The sequence below is a fragment of the Oryctolagus cuniculus genome, chromosome 1, assembly GCF_051225735.1.
Source record: "Oryctolagus cuniculus isolate XC-2025 breed Fujian yellow rabbit chromosome 1, ASM5122573v1, whole genome shotgun sequence".
In the NCBI taxonomy this organism is placed as follows: domain Eukaryota; kingdom Metazoa; phylum Chordata; class Mammalia; order Lagomorpha; family Leporidae; genus Oryctolagus; species Oryctolagus cuniculus.
In genome coordinates, this window is record NC_142867.1 from 12,715,184 (window position 1) to 12,734,316 (window position 19,133).

The following is a 19,133-nucleotide window of genomic DNA, read 5'->3' on the forward strand; positions in this document are numbered from 1 at the left end:
ATATGGCGCTGGGAGAGGAGAAAACAGCTTCTACACAGCTGCCTCCAGTTCAACCAATAAACTGTAGGACCTGCTCCTGATTGGAGGAGAGCAGCGTACTCGGCGTGTGGGTAGCAGAGTTGGGATTGGTGGAAGAAGACTATAAAGGAGGAGAGAGACAACATGCACCAGGAACATCTAAGGGGAACATCTATCTGAAGGAACACCTGTGCAGCCCCCGAGAGAGCCGGCTGGTGGTGTGCCGCTCCCCCGCGGAAGTGGGGAATGTGGCAGGGGGAACCGCCCTTCAACGGAGGTGGAAGGGACGGTAGCCAACCCGGAAGAACCAGCAGCAAACCCGGGGAGGGCCGAGCAGACGAAAGAACAACGCAGGGTCCTGTGTCGTTCCTCCACGAAGACGGGGAGCGACATCATAGAGTTGCACAGAGAGAAGAGAGGCAGAGAGAGAGAGAGAGAGAGAGAGAGAGAGAGGTCTTCCATCCGATGGTTCACTCCCCAATTAGCCACAATGACCAGAGCTACGCCGATCCAAAGCCAGGAGCCAGGAACTTCTTCCAGGTCTCCCACGTGGCTGCAGGGGCCCAAGCACTTGGGCCATCTTCTACTGCTTTCCCAGGCCATAGCAGAGAGCTGGATCGCAAGAGGAGCAGCCAGGACTAGAACCAGTGCCCACATGGGATGCTGGCACTTCAGGCCAGGGCATTAACCTGCTGCACCACAGTGCTGGCCCCTTAACCAACATCTTAACCAGTAGGCAAAACACCTGCTCTGATCTGATTTCTTAAATCACACTCGACATTTTCTCCAGGTGGGATCTGCTTCTTACTTACATCTATACTTTCTGAAGTACTGACCACAAGTGAGCTCATAAGACATATTGAGATTCAATAAATACTTGTTTATTGTATTGTTGAATGTTGTTAATGAATAAATCACTACATGGTCAATGAGTAGTTCAATTAACTTCCTCTATCCTACAAAAACATGGTAAACCATCTATGAGCCTATGCCATTGCCCTGAGACAAATGACAACCATGAATATGTTTATTATTCTACTCAGACTTCTCATGCCATGTTAATGACACTCTCTCTTCTCACTGTCTAGTTGGTATTTATCTTCACAAAAGTAGCTTTGTTTTAGCTGAATCCAGATTTATACCAACATTCTCCCCTCCTACCTAGAGAACCTCAGTGAACAAAACAATTGTTCTATATTATGCATACTTAGGCAAAGACAGAACCATAGACTATGAGGTATGCATAAGAGGGAGAGGACCCAAGGAGAGGATTCCCTGTTTTTGGTGTGCATTCTGTTCCTTCCTTCAGAAATGCTCATGTTACTTCTCCTTGTATGCCCAAAGACCTGGAGATGGATCATAGCACAGAATGAGGAGAAAAAAATAAGCAAGAGTGTTTAGGGAGGGTAATGAACAAGGACAGGGACAGCATTTTAGAGGCATAGTGGTATAGTCAGAGCCTGATACGCAAGACAGACTAGATGCAGTGTAAAGATAGAAAAATAGAAGCTATCAAAACTTTTAAACTCTAGAACTTTCCAAAACACTTTGTTCCAGAAGAGAAATTAAGATAAAAGATTAAAAAATAGATCAAAGATGAAAAATACAAAATGGCACAAACTCAACAGTTATACAATGGGGATCATGAGATAGTGGCTGAGATGACACCAATTCAACTTGCTCTTACTCCTGTTTTTCCCTGCTTGGAAGTGTAATATTTGGGTCTACTGACAACCTAAAAATACATCTGGAGATAAATCTAAGACAGGTCACAGACTTTAAATGGATGATGAAGAATGAAATGACATTCACTGCTATATTTACCATTAAAAGTTGCAAAGAGTTTTCACCTAACATATGTTTTAATCCTCATAACTACCCCCAGAATTTAGATACTGCAAGGATTTTAATCCCTGTCCTGTAAATGAAGATCTGAATCTGAAAAAAAAAATGATTTTTTGAAAATTATGTAAGCAGGAAAAATAACAATATAAAACCAGTGATGTTTAGCTCTTCCCTCTTTATCTTCCCAATAGCCTACTCATTTCATTCTACCCAGAGGTGTTGTAGAGGAACACTCAGAGGAGCTCAGGGAGGTTACAGTAGCAAGAACCTCATCATTACTCTCTTCAAAGCATCCTTAAGCTCTCTGTTCCTCATGCTGTAGATCAAAGGGTTCAGCAATGGGGTAATGAATGTGTAGACCACAGACACTACCTGGCCCCTCTCAGGAGAGTAGCTGGAACTGGGGCACAAGTAGATGAGGCTTGTACATCCATACTGGAGAAGGACCACAGTCAGGTGGGAGGAGCAAGTGGAGAAGGCCTTGCGCCTCCCCTCTGCAGAGCGGATCTTCAGGATGGCAGCCACGATGAAGACGTAGGACAGAGTGATGAGCAAGAAGGGGACGGTGAGGACGATGACGCTGACCACAAACAGAGTGGCCTCATGGACCCGCGTGTCCGCACAGGCCAGTCTCATGACAGGGAGGACATCACAGTAGAACAGGCTGATTTCCTTGCTGCTGCAGAAGGGGAGCTGGAAGATGAGCACAGTCAGCTGCATGGCCAAGACGAACCCCAGCAACAGAGACCCCAGAGCCAGCCGGACACACAGCCTCCAGCTCATGATGAGGCTATAATGCAAAGGGTGACAGATGGCCACAAACCGGTCATAGGCCATGACAGCCAGCAGAATGCAGTCAGCGCTGCCCAGGAAGATGAAGAAGAACATCTGGGCTCCACAGCCAGGCAGGGAGACCAGGGTGCTCTCTGCAGCCAGGATGCTGGCCAGAGTCAGGGGGGCAATGGTGGAAGAATAGAAGGTCTCCAGCGCCGCCAGGTTTGCCAGGAAGAAATACATGGGAGTGTGGAGACAACAACTGACCCAGATGGTGAGGAAAATGGACACATTGCCACTGATGCTGACCAGGTACATAGCCAGGAAGGCCACAAAAATCAACAGCTGTACCTCAGGAAGTTTGGAGAAGGGGCGGAAGTGGAAGTGGATGGGTCCAGTGTGGTTGGTGTCCTCCGTGTGTTCCATGCATGAGGCCTGCTGATGGCACAGGTGCTGCCCCTGAGGGTAGACAAACAGCAGGAAGAGAGGCTGCTGCTGCTGCTGCAAGGTTATCCAACTCCTGGCCTCACCCTTCCTTCATCTCCTTAGTATCTTTACCTCCAGTCTGAATTCAGCAACTCACATCTACTATAGCTTTTCTGTCCAAATTACCCACGAAGAGTTTACTACTGAAATCTTTTTTATTGTGACAAAATACACATAAACATGCATCATATTTATCATTTTAACCATCCATGAGTATATACTTCAGTAACATTAAATATATTCACAATGTTGTGCAGTCACCACCCCTTACTGGCACACTTTTTTATCATTCTCAACAAAAAAATTCTGTACAGATTATGTAACTCCTAATTATCCGTTCTTCCTACCTCCAAGAGATCTCTCTTTCACTCCATATCTATGAATTTGTTCATTTTAAGTACTTCATATAAAGGGAATCATACAATATTTGTGCTTCTGTGTTTGGTTTATTTCATAAAACATGCTGGTTTGAAGGTCCATTCATGTCCATAGCATTTGTCAATATCACAAGCTTTTTTTTTTTGGCTGGGTAATATATGAATGTCACACTTTGCATAAACATTCATGTACTCACGTAACTTTGAATGGTTTCTACCTTCCTACTATTGTGAATAATTAGATAGTGGGTGTACAAACATAACTTCAAGTCAGCAGCAAAATTTTATACCACGATAGAGCATTCCCAGACGACAAACCCCTCTGCTTCCTTGATCATTTGCCTGGTTGTCCAGGTTCTAATCTCTGGTTTGATTGACAAATGGTATGATATTGAGAAACTTCTTGAACCTTTTTGCTTCGACCTTCGTCTGTAACTAATAATAAACAACTCTTAAGGTGGTTATGATAAAGATAATAATAGGAAACAACTCTTAAGGTGGTTGAGATCAAATGTGTCCAGCCCTTGGAAACTGATCTATAAATGTTAGCAATAATTATTAGTATACTCTTTTTCCCCTTCTTCAAGACTGCACTGATACCTCCAGCTCCAGCAAATAAGCTTCCTTTAAGCTTTCTTCATGTCCTGTAAAACTATACCTGTGGTCATTCTCTTCCATTAATGTTTCTCCAATGGTCACCACTCTTGATTAGTTGAATTTCTGAAATCTGTTACCTTCTATAATGTCCACTGTTTCTATCCTGGGCTAAACATGACTAAAAATCACCAAATTCTGTTGACTCTTGCCACAGTCCTCTTAGTCAGCTTCCTTTTCTGGTCCACCAAAACTATTGCATGTTTCCCTGGACTCCTCAAATCTTCTCTTCTGCTGCATCCTCACTCAGTGATGTCCTAGCTTCAATATCACAGAGAAAGTGACAAGCTACCTGGAGACAACTCATTATTCCCACTAGCTATGGACCTATAATACATTCTCTGACTACCCATATATCAACAAAACAGTCCCATATGCCTCTGCGGAAATATATCTTCCTTCTGCTATGCACAGCCAATGTTCCCAGTGGTCTCAGCCCTTCCTGCTTCCTCTGGGATCTAACTCCACAACTTATTCCCTCATTTGCCAGCATCTGCCTATGCTCCCACAGCAGCTTTATCTCTCATGGTAAACAAGTAGCTGCCCTCAATCTTATGTCATCATCTAATATCTCCCTATCTATGTATTTCCCAATAGAGCTATTTCCTATTCTTTCATTAGCATAGTCAATCAGGTTCACATCATATCCATTTACTACCTGAGCCTATTTTGACCCATTAACTCCCAAATTTCCAATTCTGCAAATATGTCAATGATGTAATGTTAATTTCAAAGTTACCATGAGTGGTATATTCATTGCTCAGTTTAAGTCTTTTTGTTTTTTTTCAGTTTAAGTCTTAATAGGTGTCCTATGTATTTAGGATGATGAGCATAATGGATTTTAATGAATGTCACCAATGACTTCCAAATTGCTGAATCAGATAGATATTTTAACTTGATATTGATTGAATTTGAGACTGTTGGTTTCCTCCCTTTCCTTAAAATTCCTCACCTGTGATGTCAGTCATACTATTCCATCCAAGCTTTCTTCCTAACTCTCTGGATACTCCATTCCCAGCATTTATAGAGTGTGCTTCCTCTTAGTGATTTGCCAAAGGAAAGTTTCACTGGTTATTCTCTGATTACATCCCAGATTCACTCTGCCCTACTCTACTCCACAGGACACTGGTCTCTAAGGACAGCATCAGCTAGGCTCTCTCATCCTGTGGCTTCTGAGTGGGTTTGACCAATGGAAAATACAGTCAGGAGGATAATGAGAAGCATAAAGAGACAAAAGGCATCTGTTCCCCTCCCACACACACCACACCATACCCTCTTGTCTCTGCCACAATTTTATCACTACAGTTCTGGGTAAGCAACCCATCTTCCACTGTTTTATTGGATTCCAGGAACAGCATTCCTTCATCTTGCCACTTCAGGACTAAGGATTGAACAACTTCCCACCATTGCTATCTTTTGAGTGCTGCATCGTCCCTTATAGGTACCCTTAATTTTGTACTTACTCCTGTAATTATCCCGACTTTAAACACCAGCCCACAGATACTAACACACAAATTTCATCAATGATCATTTGCATGACTAAAGGGGAAAAATCTCTCCTAGCTCTTCCTCCAAGTTTCTTCCCACTGCCAATGATTAGTCTGAATGATTTTCAGGACAAGTTTATAGTGTATCCAAAACAATGTATTCCAGGTACACACAAATACAAACCAAACACATATACACACATACATACATGTGAACACACACCTGTAGAAGCAAAAACCTACAACTGATCTTACTCCCATGAGAAAGCACTTGTATTAATTTGGAATACTACATCAAAATACCATAGTCTGGGTGGCTTGAACTTCAGACATTTATTGCTCACATTTGCTCACATTTCTCAGGCAGGAAAGTCCAAATACAAAGTCCTGCAGATCTGGTTCTTAATGAGAATTCTCATTCTGGTTTGCAGGTCACTACATTGTCTCATGGCAGAAAAAGGAAGCTGGGGTATTTTTTTCTCTTCTTGTAGGAGCACCAACTCCTTCATAGGACCATCGCCTTCATGAACTCATAGAGACCTAATTACCTGCCAAAGGTCCCACCTCTTTACACTATCACATTGGAGAATTAGAGCCACAACATACAAATTTGGGACAAGTACTGAGATTTGGGGTGACAGCAACATTCAGTTGTAACAGCATTTCACATACTACAGTAGGGAAAAAAACACTTTCACCCTAAGTTACAATAAATCTAACAAGGTCACTTCCCCCCCAAAAAATATGTTTTGGCTTATTTTTGCTTTACTGATGTCCAAAAATGTGTCATGACCTTTGCCAACATGATAACCTTGTTTGAACATTGTTGTTTTCCAGCACACAATGCAAACTTAGCGTCTCTGCTCATTTAGTTTTTTCCTTAAATACTTGCTGGCAAGTGTCTGGTAAGACTGATTCCTGACAAAATTGCAGGTAAAAGTTTTCTTCCCCTTTCTGAATGCTCTACCTCTGTGTTATCATATGATAGTTGCAGAGGTGTTGCCAGAGCCATATGTGAGTAGAAGAGTTAGAATACAGATGGGCCCACCTCACACAAATTCCGTCTGCATGCTTCTGAGAGTATGTTGTTCCTGAAGATTTAAATTCCTTCTCTGGGGGTGCAGCACCAGGAGCACACACTTCCCACCTCTCTTTCTAGGAGGGTGAATGAGGTTGCCCTGCACACACTTGCCCCCAGATTTGTCTCTATGAATCACACACTACAGGGAAAAATCAGCCACTAGACAGGGAACAACTGTCTCCAACAGGGACCCCCATCACTCTTACAGTGATGTGTATACTTTTGTGTTCACTTGTTTATGGCTGTCCCCTCCACAGATTTTGAACCCCACGAGGGAAGGAACTGATTGCGTTCTGACCCTCACTAATGCCCAGGACTGAGAACAGTGCCTAGTACTATGTAATTACACACTGATGTGAATACTGAAGATTTAGTGAGGGAGATTTATAGATCAATGTCTCCTACTCAGTATTTTAAAATAGAAAAGATACTCTTCAGTGTAGTACTCAGATACTATGGGTACATATCCTTTTTGAAGAAAATGATCAACAATTTTGTAGAAGAATTTTTAAATGTTATATGCATCAAATGTGCTCTGACACTCAAAAAAAGATCCTAAGGAAACAGTTTGGAATATGGAGTCAAATGCATAAAGATATATGCAGTATGATTTAGTTTTCAAAAAGGAAATACAGCAAATACTTCATAAAAGGTGCCATTCTAGTCTCTTTTGGAATATTCATTTGAGGGCTGGTGCTGTGGCACAGCATGTTAATGCCCTGGCCTAAAGTGCCGGCATCCCATATGGGTGCCAGTTTGAGACCTGGCTGCTCCACTTTCGATCCAGCTCTCTGCTATGGCCTGGGAAAGCAGTAGAAGATGGCCCAAGTGCTTGGGACCCTGCACCCACGTGGGAGACCCGGAAGGCTCCTGGCTTCATATCAGCACAGATCCAGCCATTGTGGCCAATTGGGGAGTGAACCATCAGATGGAGAACCTCTCTCACTCTCTGCCTCTCCTCTCTCTCTGTGTAATTCTGACTTTCAAATAAATAAATAAATCTTTTTTAAAAAAGGAAAATTCATTTGATCATCTATTAGATTTTCATTAAAATTGTCATAATTAAGAGGTATAATTAAGAAGTACAATGAGGTGTTTATAATATATGTGTTTTTTTAATTTATTTTTTAAGAAATACAAATTTCAAAAGTACAACTTTAGGAATATAGTTATATAATATACAAGGTTTGATGAAAGCAATTCTATCTTCAAACTGAAAAAGAAACTATAAACATATAATTTGGATTTTGAGAAAAACAGAATATTGCCATTTTTGTGCTTTTCTCTTTTTTTGAATTTTCTGTAAAGAATATGTATTTACTTAGAATAGAGTTGGTCTTCTGTATATAATTAAAAATGAATCTTAATAAAGAATGGGATGGAAGAGGGAATAGGAGGTGGGACAGGAGTGGGAGAGGGAGGGCAGGTATGGGAGGAAGAACCACTATAATCCAAAAGTTATACCAATGAAATTTATATTTATTAAATAAAATATTTATAAAAAGGATGTGTCTTTACCTTTTAGTTATAAAATGATATTGATTTTTTAAATTCCCATTTGAGAAGAAAGAAAACTGAAGTGACAAACACTGTAATTATCAGAGCCAGGACTAACATACAGATACTGCAAAACAAAACCTGTGTAACTGATGATGATGTAGTGCAAGACTGGGCTAGCTCTGTTTGCCTATGCCTGTTCATTTTCAGACATAGCATGCTCTTGATTATTGCCAGGCTTGTTGCTGTATATTTGCCCTTCCTTCCATCCTTCCCTCCTTTCCCACTTTTTCTTTATCCTTACCTCTTCTTAAAACCAACCATTTAGGTTTGGCTCACCATTCCAGTCCATTGAGACCTTGTGGAGAATTCCAATTTTTTACTCTAACAAATAACTGATAACTCTCCACTATCAGCTGCAAATTTGATGAACACATTTCCTTTCAACATCACATCAAATTTTCTTTAAACATCAATCAGTTTTCAAGTAGGTTTCAGAATAATGAAAGACTCTCTATGTGACACCTATCTGGAATGCTTAAATAGTAAAATGAGTAGCAGGTGTTCTGGTACAGTATGTGAAGCTGCCACTTGGGATGCCCACACCACATGTCAGAGAGTGTGGTTCAAGCTTCATCTATTCTGTGCTTCCAATCAGCTTCCTGCTAATATGCTGAGAGGCAGTACATGATGGTCCAAGTACTTGGGTTCCTGTCACCAATGTGGGAGACCCAGATGAATTTCTTGGCTCCTGACTTCCACCTGGCCTAGCCTCAGCTATTGCAGGCATTTAGGGAGTAAACCAGTGGATGGAAGATTCCTCTCTCTCTCTCTCTCTCTCCCCCCTCTCCCTGTCCCTCTCCATCTCTCTCTCTCTCTCCCTCTCCCTCTTCTCTCTCTCTCTCTCTCTCTCTCTCTCTTTATCACTCCACCTTTCAAATAAATAAATATTTTTAAAATAAAAATATTTTTAAATGACATGAATTTCATTGTTAGTTATAAGCATATTGGTTACATTGGCAGTTATAAGCATATTGGTTACTCAAGGGTTGTTTGCCTGAGTTCTCAACACTTTCTACCACCCTCACCAAGACACATTCTCTTTTAGGTGAGAATACATGCCGCCGGCGCCGCGGCTCACTAGGCTAATCCTCCGCCTAGCGGCGCCGGCACACCAGGTTCTAGTCCTGGTTGGGGCGCCGGATTCTGTCCCGGTTGCCCCTCTTCCAGGCCAGCTCTCTGCTGTGGCCAGGGAGTGCAGTGGAGGATGGCCCAAGTGCTTGGGTCCTGCACCCCATGGGAGACCAGGAAAAGCACCTGGATCCTGGCTCCTGCCATCGGATCAGCGCGGTGCGCCAGCCGCAGTGCGCCGGCCGCGGCGGCCATTGGAGGGTGAACCAACGGCAAAGGAAGACCTTTCTCTCTCTCTCTCTCTCTCTCACTGTCCACTCTGCCTGTCAAAAAAAAAAAAAAAAAAAAAGAATACATGCCATCCCACTTGACCATGACCACAACATGGTTGATGTTTCCATTTCTGCTAGAAAGCCCATAATTAAGTCTTAGATTCAATTGCTTAGCTTTGAATGTCATTCATCTCTATTGAACTATTATTATCTCTATTGAACTATTATTCTATTGCTTTTTACTTCATTGTAGCTAGAGATTTATTGTATTTATTCCCATATATTTTAGGACTATTCAAATCATAATAGATATGTTATCCAAATAAAAAATTATTATTTTGTGTCATCATTCAAGACACTAATGAGTGAATGAGAAATATCCCCACTCTCAATTTCTGGGTTTTCTCCTGTCCTCAGGTCTTCTCAAAAGGATAAAAGTGACAATATGTTAGATTTCACTGTATTCCCTTCTATTGTCTTCTTCATTGCTCTTTGGCTGCTACTAAATTCCTTGGTAGTTAATAGAAACTTCCAGGTTTCTTTTTATCTTGGAAATATATACCTGCAGGAATGCTGCATGCCATACTTCTTCTGCATCCTAACACGTGGTAAACATCCACATAGGGGCTTGTATTGTAGTGAAGGGGGTAAAGCCACTGTCTGTAATGCCGGTATCACTTACGGGTACTGGTTTGTGTCCAGATGCTCCACTTCTGATCCAGCTCCCTGCTAATGGTCTGGGAAAGCAGCAGAGGATGACCCACATGCTTGGAACCTACTCTCCACATGGGAGACCTGGAAAAAGCTCCTGGCTCCTAGCTTTAGCCTGGCCCAGCCCTGGCAGTTGTAACCATCTGGAGAGTGAATTGGTGAATGGAAGGCCTCTCTCTGTGTCTCTCCCTCTCTCTCTGTAACTCCAACGTTCAAATATATAATAAATAAATCTTTAAAAAAAATACATCCACATGTGAATGGGATGGGAGAAGGAGCGGGGGATGGGAGGGTTGCGGGTAGGAAGGAGATTATGGGGGGGAAGTCACTGTAATCCAAAAGCTGTACTTTGGAAATTTATGTTTATTAAATAAAAGTTAAAAAGAAATACATCCACAGAGAGTGCTTTTTCTTTTCAAAAAGATCTTTGCTACATTTCTCCTTTACCTTTCCTCCCTTACAGGGTGCTGACAGAGCTGTTTGTGAATGAGCTCATTTGACAAGTATTTATTGAGCTTCAAATATCAGCTAGAATGAAGGTGCATAATTTGGATACTGGGTAGATTATACTATAATTTCTGAATCTCCCAACAAAGTATGTAACCCTCTTACAAGGGAGAGTGAGCAACTGTTTCTCACCACTCTTGGGCCACCTAGGAAACTGGTCATATTTCTAGGGACAGACTTAGCCTTCCTCACTCATCCTCAGTAGTGGAACATCACCTTTGAAGACTAATTTGTTATCAGTATCACTGGTGTGAATGTTAGCTCCCAGAGCTTAAACTAATAGTCCAAATCAATTGTAACTCCACACCAGCAACCCCCTCACAGGGTCAAGAAATCCCAAGGTCAGCAGCATTCACTGGTCCATGGTCTGGATCCCACAGCAGTGTCATCAGCCTGATCTTCCCTTTACTGTCCTTGCTCACAGCCTTACCTGAGGTTGAGTGACGCCCAAAGTAAAATTCTCTTCTGAATATCTTGGGAAACATTGAGCAGAAGCTTTAAGAAAGCAACTTTCATTTAGAAACCATTAATCCTTCTCTGCTACTTCTCTAAAGAGGAAGAACATGGGACTTTGAAATTCACGAATCAGAATGGTGGATTCTCTCTCAACTCCCACTCCTTCGCATCTCATTTTTGGAGAATCCTCTACCTCCTTTGGTTCAATAAAACCCCAAGAGCCCAACTTGGCTTCAACTTGACCATCCCCTGTGGGTCAACGTTGGCACACAAACAGGAATTGTTTGGGGACACAATACTCTAAGCTAGTTTAATTGCTACTCCACTTAGCTGTATTTTAATCATTGCTTAACTTTTTTATCTTCAAGTTTAGGAAGACAGACAATTTTAACTTATCCAAGAAGAGATTTGTGTACCTAGATACATTCTCATAATCCTTCTTATTTTAGCCAAGTAACATCTGTAAAATAATGCCATATTCTGATGCACTCACCTTCTCCCACACTCCTTAAAATCATTCCATGCTCAATGCCCTGCGGTGGCTTTGTATCCGTGCCAATTACAGCAGTTATCTCTATTGTGTCTTGTTGCTCAAGCCCAACTGAAACAGGTCAGCAACGAAAGTAGCTAAATTTACTATGCATTGCATAGCATCTTCTGGTGTGCTGTCAAGCACGCAGCAGATAGCTAATAGTAATTGACTGCAGAATGTGAACCATTGTGAACTCCTTTATTCACTAATCAAATACTAAGACCTTATCACATTCCTTACAAAGGAAATTGCTGGTACTAATGCCAATAGCCACTGTGGAAGACAGTATGGAGATACCTCAGAAATCTGAATATAGACCTACCATATGACCCAGCCATCCCACTCCAGGGAATTTACCCAAGGGAAATGAAATCAGCATATGAAAGACTTATCTGTATCCCCATGTTTATTTTAGCTAAATTCACAATAGCTAAGACATGGAATCATCCCTAATGTCTGTCAACTGAAGACTGGATAAAGAAATTATGGGATATGTACACCATGGAATACTACACAGTGGTAAAAAAAATGAAATCCAGACATTTGCAACAAAATGGATGAAACTGGAAAATATCATACTTAGTGAAAGAAGCCAGTCCCAAAAGGACAAATACCAGATGTTCTCCCTAACTAATACAGCACCTAGAAGGTAACCTATAGCAGTGAAATTCACACTTAGAGATGCAATGACTTTGTTTTGTTTTGATTTGATTTAAAAAGCAAGATTTATTATGGTCAAAAAACTCCAGACAGAGCAACATGGAGTAGGGCTTCCAAGAAAGGAAAAAACCCAAACAGGCTGGTGGCAGTAAGGTTTTTAAGTGCAACTCTGGGGATGACACTGTCAGTCAAAAGCTGGGACAAACCTAACAAAAGACCTGATTTACAATCCTTTATCCTGTCTGGCTTCCTCTTGATAAAAACAAAAAACCTTCCAGAAGGGTGGGATAGGTAACTTGTTTTCACTATAAACGTGAGCTCAGGAGGATGAAATCACCTCTTATTCTCATGGTAAATTTGGAAATTCCTAAAGAAGGAGGGTGGATATTTTGTTCTTGCTAAAGTAACCTTCTGGGGGGAAGCAAGCATTCTACACCCCAAATTCCACTGGTATCCCCTTGACCACCTATTAACCTATCTGACTCTTCACCCCCTCCCCAAGAAGAATGGGTCCTAACAAATGTTAGGGGGACTGGGCAGTGATTGCTCTGGCTGCTTCATACTGAAAAGGGCATCATTGGGAAAGCAGTCCAGACAGGGCTCCAGTAATAGGTGGCTTCTCAAGTCACCAATTAAGCAAAACTATTATAAAGGAGATGCTGTACTTTTTAAACAGATTTTTAAGACTATTTCAAAATATTTACTAACATAAATGCATTGCAAATACCTCATTGCTTTAATGGAGGATCAGATGCCGGTTCTGTGTCAAAAAAGAATAGACTAATAGAAGACAACATTTTCTAAATAAGATAACACATCAAATTTCAATCTTAGTTACTTGCAAGCAGTGTTGAACTATTTTCATAGACAATTTATGAAAACATGTTGGCAAACCCAAATAATTTTTCGATAGAATATAAGGTGCTAAGAGTGCCAAAGTTTACCTTTAGACACATTTATCTCATTTGCTTTACCCAATTTACATTTATCAATCATACATAGATGACTGAAGATGCTGATATCATACCTCTATCTGAATTAAGGTCAAAGTTACATTTATATCAAATTCTACTTCGTTTTATAAAAGCCTATCTATAAATCAGTGACATTAAACTAGAAATTGCAAAATCAACCTAAGGGTGGGGGGGGCGCATAACAAGCATGGATTACCCATTGCTATTTCATCAGAAACCTGCTAAACCAAGTTGCAAAACAAGTTTGGCAAGTTACAAAGCAATATTTTTTTAAAGGCAGTGATCTTCCTAGACTTAAAAGAGAGAAATTCCCTTAAACCCAATGTCCAGTTACAGCTGAACCAAATTCTCATGCTTGAGATTGTTATTTACCCAAGACATACTTTTATATTCTAATTGAATTTGAGTCTACTTTTCTTTTTATCCAAAGAACACCTTAGGCCAATAATGCCCTAGTCAACAGTGAGTTACTTGGGACTGCCTCTGAAACAAAAATTTCAGGCAGCTGCCTGACAGGTCCCAGGGGTGACTGTGGGCTAGGGGCCGATGTGTCAGGGACAAGAAGTCCACTGGAAACTGTTCACCATTATGTTAGGTTTAATGGGGGAGGGCATCCATAGCAGATGGGCACTCCTCCAGAGATTCCTAAGGAGGATAATTTGATAGGAGGCAGAATAAAGGGTAATGACCTATAAGGAGTCTCCTGAAAGACTCCATGAAGAGGCAGGGTAGAGAGAGAAAAACTGGAGGTCCTGCAAAGAGACAAGAACCTTATACTCCAAAACCAAAAGCCAATACTGGAAGTGATGCAATAACTTCTTGGAACAGTCTTTGTCTCAATTGTTGAGGAATAGTTTTTTTTCATACTATTTGTTAAACTCTTTACTTAATGTAGGGCTAATTTCATGTATATAAAGTTAATTGAAAATAGATCTTAGAAAAAATAAGAATGGGAATAGGAGAGGGAGGAGGAAGAAGGGTGGGAGTGTGGGTGGGAAGGTGGGTATGGTGGGAAGAATCACTATGTTCTGAAGTTGTATTTATGAAATGCATGAAGTTTGTATTCCTTAAATAAAAGGTTTGTGAAGGTGGGGAACAAATGCAGATATTGATCCTAGTCAAGGATATTATACAATATATAAAAATTTTTGCAACTTAAAAATTGCTGAGGATAAATTTTAAATATCATCACCACAAAAATGTGTATTGAATAATATATATGTTAATTAACTTTATTTAGCCATTGTATAATGTATACATATATGAAAAACCATGCGCACTATAAATACAATTTTAATGTCAATTAAAAATTAAAAATAAATATTAATTTTCATAATCATCAATCATCAATGAGTCACCATCACTAAGCATGTTGTACCTGTATTATTTAATTAGCTCTTAGAGCACCTAAAACGAAATTTTTAGAAGTGAAATTGACATTTCTTTTTTTCTTTTGACAGGCAGAGTGGACAGTGAGAGAGACAGAAAGAAAGGTCTTCCTTTTACCGTTGGTTTACCCTCCAGTGGCCACCGCGGCCGGTGCACTGTGGCTGGCGCACTGTGCTGATCCGAAGCCAAAAGCCAGGTGCTTCTCCTGGTCTCCCATGTGGGTGCAGGGCCCAAGGACTTGGGCCATCCTTCACTGAACTCCCGGGCCATAGCAGAGATCTGGACAGGAGAGGAGCGACTGGGACAGAACCCAGCGCCCCGACAGGGACTAGAACACGGGGTGCTGGTGCCTCAGGCAGAGGCTTAGCCTATTGAGCTGCGGTGCTGGCCAAAATTGACATTTCAAGAAGGGATGATCTGAGCTGCCCTTCTCTTGACTGTTGAGAAACAGTTTTATTTTGTTTTGCTTTGCTTTTTCAGTTTTTTTCGTCATACTATTTGTTGAACTCTTTAACACAGAGTTAATAATATGTGTATAAAGTCAACTGAAAATAGATCTCAGTAAAAAATAAGAGTGGAGATAGGAGAGGGAGGAGGAAGTTTGTAAAGCTCTGTAGCTCTGCATACATTCCAATGGATTTACTTCTAAGGGTACAGTTTAAAAACCTGTCATGGGATTCCAAATCCAATTAAGCTTGGTGGTAAAAATGCCATCTTAATTGTTCATATTAAGTGTTCATATTAAGAGTTAAAGTGAAGATATAGATAAAATTAAGTGTTAAAGTGATCATATAGCTGGCGCCATGGCTCACTAGGCTAATCCTCCACCTTACGGCGCTGGTACACTGGGTTCTAGTCTCAGTTGGGGCGCCGGATTCTGCCCCGGTTTCCCCTCTTCCAGGCCAGCTCTCTGCTGTGGCCAGGGAGTGCAGTGGAGGATGGCCCAAGTGTTTGGGCCCTGCACCCCATGGGAGACCAGGATAAGTACCTGGCTCCTGCCATCGGATCAGCGTGGTGCACCAGCCACAACACGCTGGCTGCAGCGGCCATTGGAGGGTGAACCAACAGCAAAGGAAGACCTTTCTCTCTGTCTCTCTCTCTCACTGTCCACTCTGCCTGTCAAAAAAAAAAAAAAAAAGTGATCATATAAATAGGATCAAGTACCTGGTAATAATAATAGAGTAAAAAAGGAGAAAATGTTCCAACATGGGAAGCAGTCCACACAGCAGACTCATAGAATGACAAACATCCAAACCAGCACTCTAACCTCAGAATCAGCCCATAAGGCTTCCTTATCTGGCTGAAAAGCCCATAAGATTGCCATGCATTTCAGGCATGGAAAGCAAAGACACTGTGGCAAAAACTATGCTACATGAAGGATCGCTGTGAGTGAGACCCCAGTGGAAAGAAGCAGCCATCAAAGAAGGATGTACTTTTCTCTAAAGGGAAGAGAGAACTTCCACTTTGCTTAGGGCCTTGTCCAAATACTGATGGAGTTTGTGGATTCAAAAGGCTTCCATAGCCTAGGCAGCTCATGTCAAGAGCCTCAAGTGGTCACTGACATCAAATGTAAGAGCATTAACTGTTAAATTAACAACGGGAGTCACTGTGTACTAACTCCCCATGCAGGATCTCTGTCCTCAATTTTTCAGAAGAGTAAAGCACTATTCAAAGAATAAAATTGATTTTTCCAGGTTTACACAGCTGGTTTGTGACTGATCTGGGATTTTAAATCAGGACTTCTGAATTTATATTTCATCTTGCTTCATCAGTTTGGGTAACAGGCAAGGAAAGACCGTAGGTGTCGGTGGGGTTCTGCCTAAAGCTGACTTAAAGGCAGAATGACATTGTTAATTAAAACATGGAATGTTTTTCTTAAATGACTATATTCTATAAACTAGTTACCCAGGAGGCCTATTTCCTTCACATAGGTAATGCTGTTAGGAGTCACTCCAGCAGGCTCAATGAGTAAATAAAATCAAATTAGAATATAATAACATTTTGTGCTGTTCATATCTAATTCAGCATCCATCCAGCCCTGCAGAAGATGCTTAAGAATGTGCTGCACACAGAAACACAGAAATATGGTCATCACTATAGAAGAAGGTAAAGGAAGGGAAGCTCTCAGTAAAAGTACAAAGAAATCCAAAGTAAACAATAGGAATATTTATGGGAAAATGACAGGGCAAAGTCATTGCTTATCAATAGTCACCTCGTTAAGTGGCCTTAACTCTCCAGTTAAAACACACAAAATAGATGAATGGATTTAAAAAAAAAATCTATTTATTGCCTACAAGAAATACATGTCACCAACAAACATGCATGCAGACTGAAAGTGAAAGGATGGAAAAAGATATTCCATGCTAACAGAAACCAAAAAAGAGCTGGTGTAGCCATCCTAATATCAGATAAAATACAGTTTAACACAAAAACTTTTAAAAGAGAAAAAGGACATTTTGTAATGATTAAGAAATCAATTCAACAGGAATATGTAACTATTATAAATGTATATGCACCTAATTACAGGGCACCTGGCTATTTAAAAGAAATGCTAAGACATCTAAAGGGAAACATAGACTCAAATACAATAGTAATGGGGGATTTCAATACCCCCCTTTCAGCAATGAACAGATCAACCAGACAGAAAATCAGCAAGGAAACAACAGAGTTAATCAACATTATAGACCAAATGTTACCGGTGAATGGCAGGGTTCTTGTCTTCAGGCAAGAAAGAATTCAGGTGTGAGACGGAGAGTACTGTAAAGTAAAAATAGCAAGGTTTATTAGGGAAGGGACATCCATAAGAACGGAGGGGCACCTCTCCAGACAGAACCTAAAAGAGAGTGCCCAGTCACTCAGACTGGGAGAGAGCAAGGTTACATGGTTGAGTGGAGAGTACACCTGAGCAGGCCAGGCGGGCGGCTCAGCAGTGAGGCAGAGGGCTGAGCGCACAGTCCGGTTGAGGCTGGGGATTTTTAAGGGGATGGGTCTTGCCTCCCCACCTCTGCTCCTCTTGGAACAAAGGACATTTTGGATGTAAATATGAAAAATTCCTTTCTGAGTTTTCCCCTGAAGTTATCAGAAAGGGGAAAGCCTAGCTGGCATCGCCCCACCTTAGAGGAGCCTTAGAGGAAGGATGATTATCGGGTAGAAGGGCAGGCCAGGATGCATATTTGAAATGCAGATACTGGGCTGCACCTGGAAGATTATCAGGCAGAAGGGGCAGGGACCCCCACCTGGCAGGTTATCAGGTAGGAAGGGCAGGGCAGGGTGCAAATACTGGGCTGCCCCTGAAAAGTTATTGAGATGACTTTGAGATGCATATGCTGGACATAAATGTCTCCTTAGGCCTTTGTCACACACACTAAGCTTGTATCTGACTTCTTACCTAACACAAATGGACCTAACATATATCTACAGAACTTTTCATCCTACAGTTGCAGAATACACATTCTTCTCACCAGTGTGTGGCACCTTCTCTAGGATTGACACACACGAGGCCATAAAGCAAGTATCAGCAAATTCAAAAATTGAAATACCATGCATCTTCTCAGACCACAGTGCAATGAAGCTGGAAATCAGCAACTCAGGAATCTCTATAACATATGCAAACACGTGGAGATTGAACAATATTTTCCTGAATGAACAGTGTGGTCATAGAAGAAATCAAAAAATTTCTGGAAACAAATGAAGATGACAACACAACATATCAAAACTTATGGGATACAGCAAAAGCACTGTTAAGAGGAAAGTTTATAACAATTGGTGCCTGCATCAATAAATTGGAAAGGAACCAAATAAATGAGTTATCAATGCATCTCAAGGATCCAGAAAAACAAGAACAAACCAAACCCAAAACTATTAAGAGAAAAGAAATGATCAAAATTAGAGAAGAAATCAAGAAAATGAAATCTAAAAAACAATACAAAAGATCAGCAAAATGGAGAGCTGTTATTTTTTAAATAAACAAAATTGGCGCACCATTGGCCCAACTTACCAAAAAAAAAAGAAAGGAGAGAGAAGACACAAATCAATAAAATTAGAGATGAAAAAGTGAATGTAATAACAGATACCACAGAAATAAAAGGAATCATCAGAAATTACTACAAAGAACTGTATGACAACAAGCTGGGAAACCTAGCAGAAATGGATAGATTCCAGGACACATACAAACTACCTAAATTGAGCCATGAAGACCTAGAAAACCTAAACAGACTCATTACCAAGACAGAAATTGAATCAGTAATAAAGACCCTCCCAACAAAGAAAAGCCCAAAACCAG

General features: G+C 41.0%; 1 protein-coding gene across 1 annotated transcript; it reads right to left on the minus strand.

Moving 5' to 3' along the window:
• LOC100349897 (olfactory receptor 10V1-like) lies at window positions 1–12,033 on the minus strand. The gene is made up of 3 exons (XM_089308584.1): window positions 11,790–12,033; window positions 2,989–3,096; window positions 1–2,556 (listed from the first exon to the last, which is right to left on the minus strand). The coding sequence occupies exons 2-3, from the start codon at window positions 3,061–3,063 to the stop codon at window positions 2,116–2,118; spliced, it is 516 nt and encodes a 171-aa protein (XP_089164710.1). The 5' UTR covers window positions 3,064–3,096; window positions 11,790–12,033; the 3' UTR covers window positions 1–2,115.
• Window positions 12,034–19,133: the final 7,100 nt, after the last annotated feature.